Source organism: Oxyura jamaicensis, chromosome 1, assembly GCF_011077185.1.
Source record: "Oxyura jamaicensis isolate SHBP4307 breed ruddy duck chromosome 1, BPBGC_Ojam_1.0, whole genome shotgun sequence".
Taxonomy (NCBI): Eukaryota; Metazoa; Chordata; class Aves; order Anseriformes; family Anatidae; genus Oxyura; species Oxyura jamaicensis.
In genome coordinates, this window is record NC_048893.1 from 42,132,824 (window position 1) to 42,146,030 (window position 13,207).

General features: G+C 36.0%; 1 protein-coding gene across 1 annotated transcript in view; it reads left to right on the plus strand.

Annotated features, from left to right (window-relative positions):
• The window catches only part of LOC118158169 (acyl-CoA synthetase short-chain family member 3, mitochondrial-like), a 53,666-nt gene continuing 40,459 nt past the window's right edge, over nucleotides 1–13,207 (plus strand). Inside the window, 5 exon segments of the mRNA XM_035312784.1 lie at nucleotides 1–93; nucleotides 3,913–4,047; nucleotides 4,313–4,453; nucleotides 5,938–6,018; nucleotides 6,112–6,207. Coding sequence (XP_035168675.1) covers nucleotides 1–93; nucleotides 3,913–4,047; nucleotides 4,313–4,453; nucleotides 5,938–6,018; nucleotides 6,112–6,207 — 546 coding nt within the window.

Sequence of the window (13,207 nt, forward strand, 5' to 3'; positions counted from 1 at the left end):
ATGCTGGCTTGTGCAAGAATAGGAGCCATCTATAGCCTGATTTTTGGTGGATTTGCATCTAAAGAGCTCACTGTTCGCATTGGTCATAAAAAGGTAATACATATTTAGAACAACAAATGCCATTGCACTAGTTATTTATGCAAACCAATGTCAAAAACATTTTTTTCCCCTGAAAGGATAACAAAAATTCCTTTTGTGTGGCACATGGTCTCAATTTGCTTGTAACACCTAACATTGAAATGTGAACAAAATACTTACTACTTGTATGCTAAGGGTAATATTTTTATAGCAGCCATTAAAGTACAGTTTTTTATTTCTTAAAAAATCCTGATTATTTAACATACTGTTGTCTGTTTAGACTTTCTTCTCCTTTTTTGTCAGTCATTTTCTACTAAGCATCACCTTAAAGTTTTGGCTTCTCACCCAGAATTTTTCTCAAGTGTCAACAGTCTACATCATGCCAACCCTCAGTGACTTCATTGATTGACATGATACTTGTACATGTTAAGTAGTAAGTTTTTCAGCCATATCTACTGCATCTAATTTGTACAAGAATCAAGGCAGCCAATGAGCTAATTGTCTTAAGTTAATGGATCTGTAGAGAACACAGGTAATAGAGGTGAATGCTTTAAAGACTTCCGAGTTAGGTGCAAGTTAAACATGTTTATAAAGCATTAAATAAGTCTTTTCAAGTGAAAACGCATATAATACTTTAATAACCTGCTTAGTAGCTTTTATTGGCATATTAATAACTTGTGCATGTATATGTATATAGTGTTTGTACTGGAAGGTTCTGTTCTTGTTTTCTACCAATGAACAAAACTCTTTGACATCTTGATCAGTCACTTGGATCATTCAGACCCTCTGCAGTAGCCGTAACCACTGAATCATGTTGGCTAGACTTAGAATCCTTAGCTTAGAAGAAATGTTATACAGGGTAAAGTCTGCAGGATTTGTGGAACTTTTGCTGAGATTTTTTTGTGCAGAAGTGCTTTTCAGATCCCTAAAGTTTGAATTTTATGAATATCTGTAATTTGAAAGCACTTATTTTAAAAAGCTGAATGCATTTCCCCTTTCCTGCCACCCCTGTTTGGTGTCTTAACAAAGCAGAAGTTAATAGAAGAGCTGAAGTGCTTTGCTGGATTTATGAGAAGTAGCTGGAAGGAGACTAATGGCATGTCCAGTTTTTCCATGTCTTTCTTCCTGCTCCCTGACTTTTTCAACAAGCTGTAAAAATCGATTTTAACTCATAGAAGTTTTTGATTAGGAGAAAAGTTAGATTTTGATTAGAAAAAAATAAACTTTTAAAATGAAGGTTGTTACAATATGAATCACCTAGCATGTGTACTTTTAGACTATTTTGCAATTGCTATTTAATCTCCGTAGAGTTTCTCTGAGGGACAAAAAGAGACAGCACTCCTTCAAAAGGCAGAGCTAAATATTTTGTTTTATTTTTTAATCCATCTGATGTATAATGAAAGCGTAAAAAAAGAGGGGAGGCACATTATCAATCTAAATTTCAAGCTTTTCCCCAGTTATGCAATACTGTAAAACTTTCTTGATAAGTGAATCGCACACTACTGGATTATCTTTATGATATGAATATAAGTAGCTGAAATAGAAATTGTTCTCCTGAACTCAGATATTAATTGAAGCAGTCTCAAAACTCCTCAGTATTTGTATTAGGCTTTTGTATGAATTAGGTACCACAGTACAGGGCCTAATTTTGGAAAGATTAGCTAGAAGGAGTTAAAGACATGAAATGGAAAGCTGGCTTTGAGGTGCTTTTTTGGAAGGTCAAACTTCAAGTTTTGTCAGAAGAGCTAAATAACAGACATTTTCTAGTGACTATGAAAAGCTACATATACTTTAACAGCTTGCCTTAATTTAACTTGAATTTTAAATAGGACTGGGAATGATGCAAAGTCCTGCAGCTGATAATTTCTACTCTTGTCAGGTATTGGCAATGTTATAGACCTTCTATGGTGAATTGTGATGAAGTGATACAGTGCATGAGAAGAGGCATTTCTTCTCATCTTTTATTTCATCTGAATTTGAGAATATGTAGTTTTCAATATCAAAACAGTAGATATTTTGAAGAACATTAATTATATTTTGAGAAATTAACATGACATTTGTTTAAACACTTTATCTTAATAAACTAGAAAAGCTGAGAAGGATGTTTTAAGAACAGTGCTTCTATGTTTATTTAATAAGGTAGTTGCTGTGCCTTTTACAAACAGATTTTTTTTTTGAATCACGATAATTATATAGCAATTCCAGAGGGCTTTTTAGACTTTAAGTCCAAACCCTGCAAAATAAATATGAGTAATAGAGTTTTTCAGACATGATTTTTGAAAGCTCTTCAGGCTAAAGCATAATTATGATTTGCACATGAACAACAGTTCTTTGAAATGCAAAATACAAGGGACACCCAAGTTATTCAAAGCTATCTTTTATTATCTTCCATTGAGGTCAGAAATACTGTATTCCTCACTTATTTACAATTGACACAGTCAGGGATTTTAATAAGGCATCCTTGAAAAAATGAGTTAATATTTTGTAATAGTTTATTCTGAATAAGACATAGTTCCTGTGCACAGATGTGGCTATAAACGGTTACACTTACTTCTCGTCATAATGCGCACATACGGGACCATAGAGTGATCAGAAGCAGCCAGCATGGGTTTATGAAGGGCAGGTCCTGCCTGACTAACTTGGTCTCCTTCTAAGATAAGGTGACCTGCTTAGTAGATGCAGGAAAGGTGGGAAAGTCTATGGGTGTTTTTTACCTTGATTTTAGTGAGGCATGTGCTTTTTGTGTAAAGCTTAATGCAACCTTAACTGTGGTGTTGTGGTTTGTGCCTACCTAATGAGATTTATGCTAATGCATACATTTACTAAACTAACTGAGTCAGACTGAGGTACACAAGATAAATATACTTCTAAAACTCCAAAAGCAAGGAGATTGAAGGCTCATTCTTCTATAATTAAAAGGTGTTCTAACATATAGTTACTTTGATGATTTTTATCTCCTGAAATACAAGAAATGAAAATACTGATCTTGGGACTTAAATCAAAATTGTTTGTATGCAGTGAAGTGACTTTTTTTGCCTTAGGAAATCATACATCAGCATCTTACTGAGATTGATTTAATGAAAAATGTAATGGAAAAGCTGGAAATCTTCTAAATCCACATCTGGAAATATAAATTATTCTAAATAAATAAATAAAATTAAAAAAAAATAAAAGCCAACAACAAAGCAGAACTACAGAAATTTGATTTAAATGGGATTTGTATCCTGAATCCTGCAGCCATCACTTGAAAAACTCTAGCTTAAATTCCCTCATGTGCTTTATGACTTTAGCTCTTTTCTGGTATTTCTAGTTTCTTGTCATCTCTTGTTTGTTTTCTTTTTCCTCTTTCCCCCTCTTACTCTCCCATGTCATTTAATTGCAGGCTGAGAAAGAGCCACCCAAGTGCTATAGCTAGTTGGGTAGTTGGGTTCAGACAGATAATTAGGAAGCAGGCTAACTAGGATGGATGATTGTTGACATCGCTGTAGAGCTTTTCCTTAGTGGAGGGCTACATGGAGATGGAGTTTTCTGTCTGATCAGTAAATTTTGTGCAATTTGCAAGATCTTAATATTGTTGCTCAAGCTTGGTTTAAAATTGTGAAGTGTCAGAGTGCTGCATAACAAAAAAGAGATCCATGGACAGCAAGATAACACAAGCTTTGTTTCCTTGGAAAACTGATCTAACCCCTGGTTCTAATTACACGAAGATAGATTTTCTATATTGAGTTTCATTAACCAAATAATTGCATGGAAAACATGTTATTAGGTTACATAAACTTTATAAAAATATATTGCAACTATATATATATTAACAGTCTGACTTCTTCATTTTAGACCAAATTTATTGTAACAGCAAGTTTTGGAGTTGAACCAAAAAGGAAAGTGGAATACATATAACTCCTAGAAGTTGCACTTGCAAGAGTACAGAACAAACCTGAAACAGTTCTTATTTACAGGCGACCTAACTTGGTGAGTGTACAGTTGCAGTGCCTTACTGTTAACTTTCAGATATATATGTAGTCCGTGTTTCTTCTGTCTTCTACAAGTAAAAAATTTTTATGAATGTGTTCTAGTTTGGTTTTGTATTTTATGGGGAAAACTTAAATGCATCATATTTACATGGTAAATAGAACTGATGCTACTGTACAGAAAATTGAATAGTATGTTTTTTGACCCATTTACATTTTATTCCATCTGTTTTTCTTTCATTTTTTTTCTGTTTTTCAATGGGCAGGGACATGTTCCTCTTGCCCCAGGTAGTGATCTTGACTGGGAAGAAGAGCTTTCAAAAGCACAATGTTATAAGTGTGTCTCTGTTCCTTCAGACCAGCTGCTTTATATTCTGTATATTTCTGGAACAACAGGCTTGCCCAAGGTAAAGGACTATCTGTAGCCTAACTGTCTGTAACCTATCTGTAGTTCCACTTGAGGAAAATATTTAATTAAAAAGGTTGAAAATGTTTACTGGAGCTCACTGCTATAAATGATTAGTATTGCTAGAAATGCTTTAATCTCATTTATTCATATTTTTCTACTTCAAAGCCCAGGAGTAAATTGTGTTTGTTTATTTAAATAGTAGTAATATAAAAATATACTTCATTTAACCCCAAATATTCATACAATAAAAACTTGTGTGGATAGCAGAATGTCTTCCGACCATTAGTATCTTCTGTACTTTAACTGTTTGAGATAAACATAGGATAGTCCTTTAATGGCAAGATTAGTTAATATATCACATCTACAATAACATTTATAGCTGAACAGTCTTTGCTTATTTGTTATTTACATATTAGCTAATCTTCTCATAGATTAGATGTAATGGATGACATTACAGATTAAGTGGAATTAGGCATCTTCTAAAGGCTTGCATTGCTGAACAGTTCTAAGACTATAAATCCCATGAAGATGAAAGTTAAGATTGAGTAAGGCTGAAAATCAACATAGAGCATTCTTTGGAAATGTTTGCTTTCAAGCAGCAATTAGTCTTAATGGTCTGTTTCCAAAAGATCTTAATTTAAAAGCAAACTCCTTGTGTTTGCTTGGTTCTTACAACTCTTTTATGAAGAATAGTTCAATCTGAATGTAGTTTACCAGCAGTGATCTCACTATCACAAATCTGGAGCCAGTATCACACTGATATGACTTAAATCTAAGTGATCATGCAAGTAAAATTGTTCAGTTGTAATACATTCATAACAAAACTTCTGTTGATCTCAGAGCAGAAACTAAGTTACAGACTGAGACTTAACAAAGGCAAACAGTTTTTTGATATTCACAAAGCATTAGTTAGCCTTTCTCTGTTGTGGCAATCTCCATTTTAATGAGCTAATGTGTCTCGGTGGTGCCCAGGTTCTTGGACAAGAAAGAGTAATTCACCCCAGTTATTTAATGTATTGGCTAATCCACTGTTGCCCCTTTTTCTCTGTTGATACCAGGATTCAGGGAGACTAGACAATAAGTGTAAAATATGACTAACATTTAGATGGATAAAATGAGGTAAAGATTTGATCTCTTATATTTTTGATCTCTTATATATTTGATCTCTTATATTTAGTATGTTGACTAAATATTTTTATCTCTTTTGAATGAGACAACTTCAGTCTTTGTTAGTTGTCTTCTGAAAACTGTTGTCATAGGACTTGGGTTTTTCTTTTTTTTTTTTTCTTTTCAAAATTATTTCTTCAGTCAGAACATTAGCAGAAGCATATACTTGTAAGAAAGGATCCTTTTATTAAGTGAGGAGCATTGGAATTGGATAACTTTTAAGTCTGTTACTGCTAAAAATTCAAAATTTCATTGAAGACAGGCATGTTATTGCATCCTTTAAATGATCTTAAACATTTAAATTTTCCTATTTAGGGTGTTATCAGACCAACAGGTGGCTATACAGTAACACTGAACTGGACAATGTCAGCTGTTTATAGACTCAAGCCTGGTGAGGTAATTCTTTTTAAATGTCACATAATTTTTTGAAACTTGTCTTAAAAAAAAAGCACACACAACAATATTCTCATTTTTTTTATTTCATTTTAGGTGTGGTGGGCAGCTTCTGATTTAGGCTGGGTAGTTGGCCATTCCTACATTTGCTATGGGCCTCTCCTTCATAAGAATCCTACAGTTTTGTATGAGGTAAATGTGTACTACCAACTCTGACATTTTTGCAATAAGTGCAATATTGAATTAGGGTATTATTTTTTCTTTCAAATTTTTCTTCTCAGGTTGTTTCAAAATTAAAGTAGTTTAATAGAGTTCATCAAACCTGGCCTCTTCCATTACTGGCTCATAGTACAAATCTAGTTTGTGAGCCACTTCCAACAACTTCATGGGCAGCCTGAGTAGCACACAGAGAAGTCTGCCCTCCTGTCTGATGACTGCAGTGGAGAGTAAAGCTGAGTACTACAGATTCCAGGGCTGATTCTTGGATCAGCATCAATGCAGAAGATGGTGCCTGAGCTGGAGCTACAGCACAGAGTCTGGACTGTAAATTAGCACTTTCTGGCATGGTCTTCACTATTGTTACTTTTATAAGAGAGGAGACTGTGCCTCCATAGCTGTGTGAAAGAGTATAATAAAGGCATGTCCTGCTCTCCGTTGACATGTTCCTGAAAGTGCAGTGGTTAATGATACAAAGGGAGAGCAAAAGATAAATATAATAGGAATATAATAAGGAATTGATATAATAGAATGCATGCAGGGACTTGCACACAATTTAAATACACAGGGCCATCAGGGTCTTTTGCTGTAGCACTTCTTTTTCAGCAGCTGAGGTCCTTCCCAAAAGATGTTTTCTGTGAAACTGAATGTCCGACACAACACTTGTAGCAAGAGTGTTTTGTCTCTTTCTTAAAAGTTACATTTTCATAGTTGTCATTTTCTTCCTTAGGTAACTCAAGGTCAGTCAAGTCTGAAGGGTGGAAATGAGGGGTAATGATCAGTTGTTTGGCCTCATAGATGACACTGCTGAAAACTGTCAGAATGATGGTCCATTCTAAAGGTCAGCTTTAAAAGGCGGTATCTCCTCCAGTTGATGATCCTGATGATGCAGTTTATGCCTGTCCATTCTTCATGCCATATATATACACATTATTGCCATATACTTATATAGTGTGTATCTCTTCAGAGTTTATAATTCCCCTTCTATTACATTATTCCAGGGGAGGAGTGCTGCTTGGGGACTGACTGGGCATTGCTCAGCAGGTGGTAAGCAATTGCATTGTGCATCACTTGCTTTGTTTATTCTTTTTTTGTTTGTTTGTTTGTTTTTAATTTTTTTTTTCTTTTGTCTCAAACTGTCCTTATCCCATGAGTTCTTGCACTTTTCAATTTTCTCCTGCATTGCACTTGTGGGGAATGGGGAGTGAGTGAATGGCTGTGTGGTGTTGCGCTCCTGCCAGATTAAACCACAAAATAGCTCTGCTATCATGATATGCTGATCACCTCTGCTGATTTGTACTGGTAGTTAGAAATGTTTGAACCATTAGGGGAAATCCAATGGTAGCTCAAAGCAAAGTATACAAGAACTGTAAAAGTACAGTGAACGTACTAGATACTGACAGCATGAAAAAACGTGTGAGACAAGCATGACGTAAATATAACAGTTGTTATAGCATCATCTGTACCCATTGTTTCTGGAGCAGGACAATCAGTGTGACACAGTGGAAATGTATTTTTTAAAGATCATCATAGGTGCAGAAGTTTTGCACGAGGAAAATGGATCTTCTGACTACGTTTTCTCCATCCTCCTGCTATTATACCATAAAAGTGAAGATGGTCGTACTTGAACAGAAATATATTGTTACTGTTTCCAGGGAGAAGTATTATCAAAATAATCTTTTGATGTCTGCATAACCAGTTAAGTTGGTGTTGTTTGAAATGTGCTTCACTGTTATGAATTAATGCACTGCTGCTGGTGGGTAGCTGGTGCTGGGATATTGTCTGGATTTTGAGGAAATGTGTTTCTGAATCCTGGTGATATGGAAGACACTTGGACAACTGAAGTAAGGTGAAGTTGCCTCCAAAATTCTTCAGGTACCAGTGCATCAAACAGTACTGAACAGACTATAGCTTGCTGCATCCTGTTTTGGAAGTTAGAGAGAAGTATACTTGACTCTCAAATTTGACTTACAAGCCACATTCTTACAAGAAGATGCCTCTTGAAGCAGGTCAATAATCCTCACGTTCAGGAAAGCAGTGGTGAGAAAGTCATGGTTATGCAGCATCTTCTCCTGGTGCTCATTGGCACTGAGAACATCATGAATGATTCTGTGCCTTCTTGGCAAGAGAGCGGTGGCATATGCTTTAGTTCTGTGACCGGTTACTGAAAACAGCGGATACAGAAACTTCCTGGCGGTGCCTACTGGTGGTGTGTGAAATGACATGCTACTGTCATCTGCAAGAGACAGATGAAAGGGACAGCTTGACACTTCCTAGAAGAACTTTCATCCAATGGAGCAAAGATCTGTAGGATAGCTCTCCATCAGAATGTTTTGAACTGCATTTTTGGTCCAGTGAGCAAGGCTAAATCTAGTCTAAAATAACCTTCAAGTAACATCTAATGGAAGATGTAAAGAGCATTGGCATTAAATGGTTTGATCTACTAATCTGCTCTAATTCACCTCACTATCTGCTATGTGAACCATGTCTGTGACACCATATGTGCTCACATTCATGTTTCATGTTACTATTTCACATGATACTAAGTTTATATTTGACTGCGTGTGTAGTAAGAAGAAATTGGTAATCTCTCAAAGAACAGCAGTTTGTGCCCAGCTGACACCTGTGTATGTTGCTTTGTGCTTTTGTTTATCATTTTTGTAATGGAAAAATGTGGAAAAATAAACAAAATGCAATGTTTAAAAGCATAGAAAACTTTGAGGTCTTAAAAATGTAGTATGGAATTTCGTCTTGTCTTCATGGTTTTACTGATTTATTCTCTTCACTGAAAGACTCTAGGTAAAGTGTTAAGCTGTTGTATAAAACAGAAAGTGATCTTTTGTTAGGATGTTTTTCTTCCACATGTTGTGATCTGTAAGGTCTGAGGCAAATAACTTTGTTTTTTAGTGTCTAGGCCTTGAATTGATTTTTCAATAATCTCTCAGGAAAGCAGGCGTGCAAAACAAGTATTTTTTTATTAAATATTACAGTACACAGAGTGATAACAATAAGTTTTGTTTTGGTTTGGTTTGGTTTGTTTTCCTAAACAGCTAAGTCCTAGAGAATTTCACACACTTTAATATTCCTAGCCAATGTCTGCAGCAGCTGGAGTAAACTTAAACAAATGGTTATTCTTTATTTCAAACCCAATTTCCCTTCGGGAAAGATGAAGTTTACTGACTTGCTTAATGTGTCAGCATTCAGCATGAAAGCTTGAAGTGAATGCATTATTTTCCTGTGAAGACGACAAACAGTCTGGACACTCGTTTTAGCCAGTCTGGACACTCGTTTTAGCATCATGGGGTGACAGAAGAGATGACTGTGAGCAAGTTTTGGCTCTGAAAAAATAAGTAAAGTTAAAATTTTGCATACAGATATATTCAGTATCCATTTGTTTTCACCTGTGTTTTTCTGAGGTGGAGAGATGAAGAAAAACAGTCCGTGTTTTGCACACAATGTCCCACAACATTCCATTTGTCCTTCTCCTTTTAGGTGGTAATGATCTTTGCTGTTACACCTGTATGCTATGTAAAAGCTCTGTAAAATCTTTGGAAATTCAGTGTCTTTCCGTTGATTTATTCATCTGTTCCATCCACTAGTCAATATATTTTTTTTTAATTTTCTTTTTAGAATTCTAGTTTATGAATAATAGAGTCATAGAGTCATGGAATCATTAGGGTTGGAAAAGACCTTCAAGATCATCTGGTCCAACCATCCCCCTGCCACCAATAACACCCACTAAACGATGTCCCTAAGCACCACATCCAACCTTTCCTTGAACACCCCCAGGGATGGTGACTCAGGCTCCTTTGCTGTTTAATTAAGAAATTTTGGAGGCAGTAAACACATAATATACCTATTTGGAGTGTATTGACACTAAATGTGTGATCTCAGCTGAAGTTTGGAAAAGAAAGAAATTAAGCACTTTTCTATGTTGATTTTGTGATTTGGACAATTTACCTAATGTTGCATACCTTCCAAACCCATCTTCATCTTTATTTCATTTCCAGGTGCTCAGTGTAGTTCTGGTATACAGTTTTGGGGGCTTCAGTGGCTTAAGGATCTCTACAATGAATTAAACAGAGAATTCCAGTAATAAATGTATTTCGTTAGAAAAACAAAGAAAATAGAGTAAAGAAAAAAGAAATGGTTGTTACTCCTTTTCAAGTTTAACTCTTTTATAAAATAGTTCCATTTTCTAGTATGGGAAAAAAAAAAAAAAAAAATGGTTTCACAGTGGACTGGTAGAATTTTAAGGCTGGGGACCACCAGGACTGACTTTTCTGATATTCTGAATAACACTGAGCAAAAAACTTCAGCCGATAGCAGAAGTACACATTCATAGAATCAAATATCTTATTAGATTGAGTATTAAATTATTATATTCTAATTAATGTTTAAGCACATAATAGATGTTAATTGGGTTCTTTATTCCAGAGGGGTTAACTCATCACCACTGCTCTAGTTAAGTAGAAAAGGAAAGTGGTATGGGTAAATGACATTTTCCTAGACCTAAGAAAAAGACTTGGGTAGTTTTATAGTATCTATTCTTCACCACTGAAAATGTTAAAATTGTTGCATGCATTTGTCAGAAGAGAATCACTAAAATGAATACTGCACTGAAGATGTTTTCATTCTAGAAGGTATGGAGTAACACAAGAAAAAAATATGAGGAAAGAATGTGTTCCTTCAGTAGACTATGACATGATTGTCTTACAGAGGGGCTTTATTCCTGTGTGAATGCATGAGGATCAGGATGGTTCCTGTAATTATAAAAGAACCTCTGAATTTAAAATGTGTTGTTTTTGGAAAACATGTAAAAATCATATTTCTTCAACAATAAATATTAAAGAAGAAGCAGAGTTAGCATCTGGTTGACCTATATGCCTGGTTTGTGATTTTGCTCTTAGTGAGATTATTAAACAGTAATAGTACACTTCCCATCTTTCTGTCTCTAAGATGCCAGCAATGGAGCTTTCGGACAATGTTCATGACATCAGTGACTTCTTTTTGAGGACTAAAAATGGGAAGAAAAGAATTCTGTACACATAGGGAAAAAAATGATGTTTATGAAAGGGAATAGCATGTAATTTTTCCTCTGGTCAGAAGATTCCCTTAACAGTGAATATTCATAAATTTGTAGTCAAAGTTTTTCCTGAAGGTAGCCTAATGCCAAGTTTTGGTTAGGGAGTATCAGCAATGTTCTTCAGGTAAGAGGAAAGAAGACCTCATCACATTTGCCCACAGGTAAATATAGACGGGACTGAATTCTTAGCCACACTTCTTAGAGTTATTTTTTTTGTTTTTAAATGATGTCTTGTCATTTGACAATTTGTCATTTTAATAATTGCTATGGAAACTACATGCTTTCAGTTTTTACTTGGTACCAAACCATTGTCAGGAATGTGAGAACAGTAATTAATTTCTTTTAATACAGCAAGTATGTTTATTATCTGTCCTGGATTATTTTTCTCTAAGGAATGACAGACTTCAGATATAAATAAGCTACCTGAAGTCTCAAAGCCCACTCTGGGTTGTCTGTGAGGACTGGATCCCAAGCAAAAGGGCAGCAGGAAGAGAAAGTCTAGTTTCTTCTTGTGTTCTGAAATGCCAGGTAGAAGGCAGCATTGTTGTTAGTGCAATGCTCAGGACATGGAATGAGAGCTAGGGAAAGGAAGAGGACGATGCCAATACCTGCCAAGAAGCTGTGCCTTGAGGACTTTATTTCATTGATGCAGGACAGAGAAGGAGCTTTAGTCCCACACAGAGCTGTAGCAAGACATTTCTATGCTTGGGAAGCCTTCCCCACAGCTCCCACAGGGGTCCTTCCAGTCACTGCTCTTGCAACAAACCTACTGCCTACAGAGCAGCAGCAGCAACAGAAGAGTCCAGGTTTACAGTTACTCTGCTTTGCCACATTTCTTAGCTACTTAGGGGCATCCAGCCTTGCTACAGTTCTTGTAAGCCATTATCAGCTTCGGAAGAAAGCACTGTCCCTGGAGTTTGCCACTTCTGCCATTGCCCATATTGGTCATATTTGCGGAATGAATTCAGTAGGACATGTTATCTCAAGTCCATAGTGAGGGGTTGGCAGCAGGGCTGGCAGCAGAAGGAGGAATACCTCTATGGATATTTTCTTCTGAATCCTGATACCTCTTTTGTGTCAGCAGATTTTAGAGGCACTGTGCTCCACGTATAATATTCACTATGCAGAGAGAATTTCCTCATCACGAGTTGAAGTTTATCTTTAATTGAATAGCCCCATGTTGTTAGGAGTCAGGCAGAAAGGGAATTGCTGAGCTGTTACTGATGTGTAGTTGGTTATTTTATAGCTTTTCTAACAAGTCTTTTTTCTCAAGTAATCCATCCCAATGGCTTCTGACTTTCTCCACAGGAGAACTTTTCAATCCCCTTGATCATCCTTGCTGCCTATGAATTTTCTTTCATAATCATGCATTATCCATCAATACTTTATGCCTGAGGATGTCTGCTCAGTTGGTAGACATTTGATAAATTACATGTTCAGTCTAGGTACTTCCAGAGAGAAAGACATTCCTATCTGTCTGTCATTCTGAGTCTCTTGGTAGGTTATTAAAAGAAAGTCTTTTCTACCTGAATCCCCCTATCTGATTCAAGAAGTGTCTGCTCCTATGTCTCTTTTTTAAAATTGGGTGATGCAGATCACTCTTTTCCTGACTGCTTTGTTCTTGATCACCACCATCTCAGTTCCTGTCAACCATGGATACTATTGACAGTGATTTTTTAATAAGTTTTCATCTGCAGTATTGATGCAAATATTGCACCAGGTCTTGAGCTGATCCCTGCAGAAATGCAGTGGAGTCATCTCATTTGCTAATGTTCCCCACCTGACTCAGCAACCTGACAGCATATTTTGAATTCAATTACCTTGTGCTGTACTTTTTATAGCAGTGACTTTTAAAAAATCAAAACTGCATGTGATAATAAGCCTCTCATG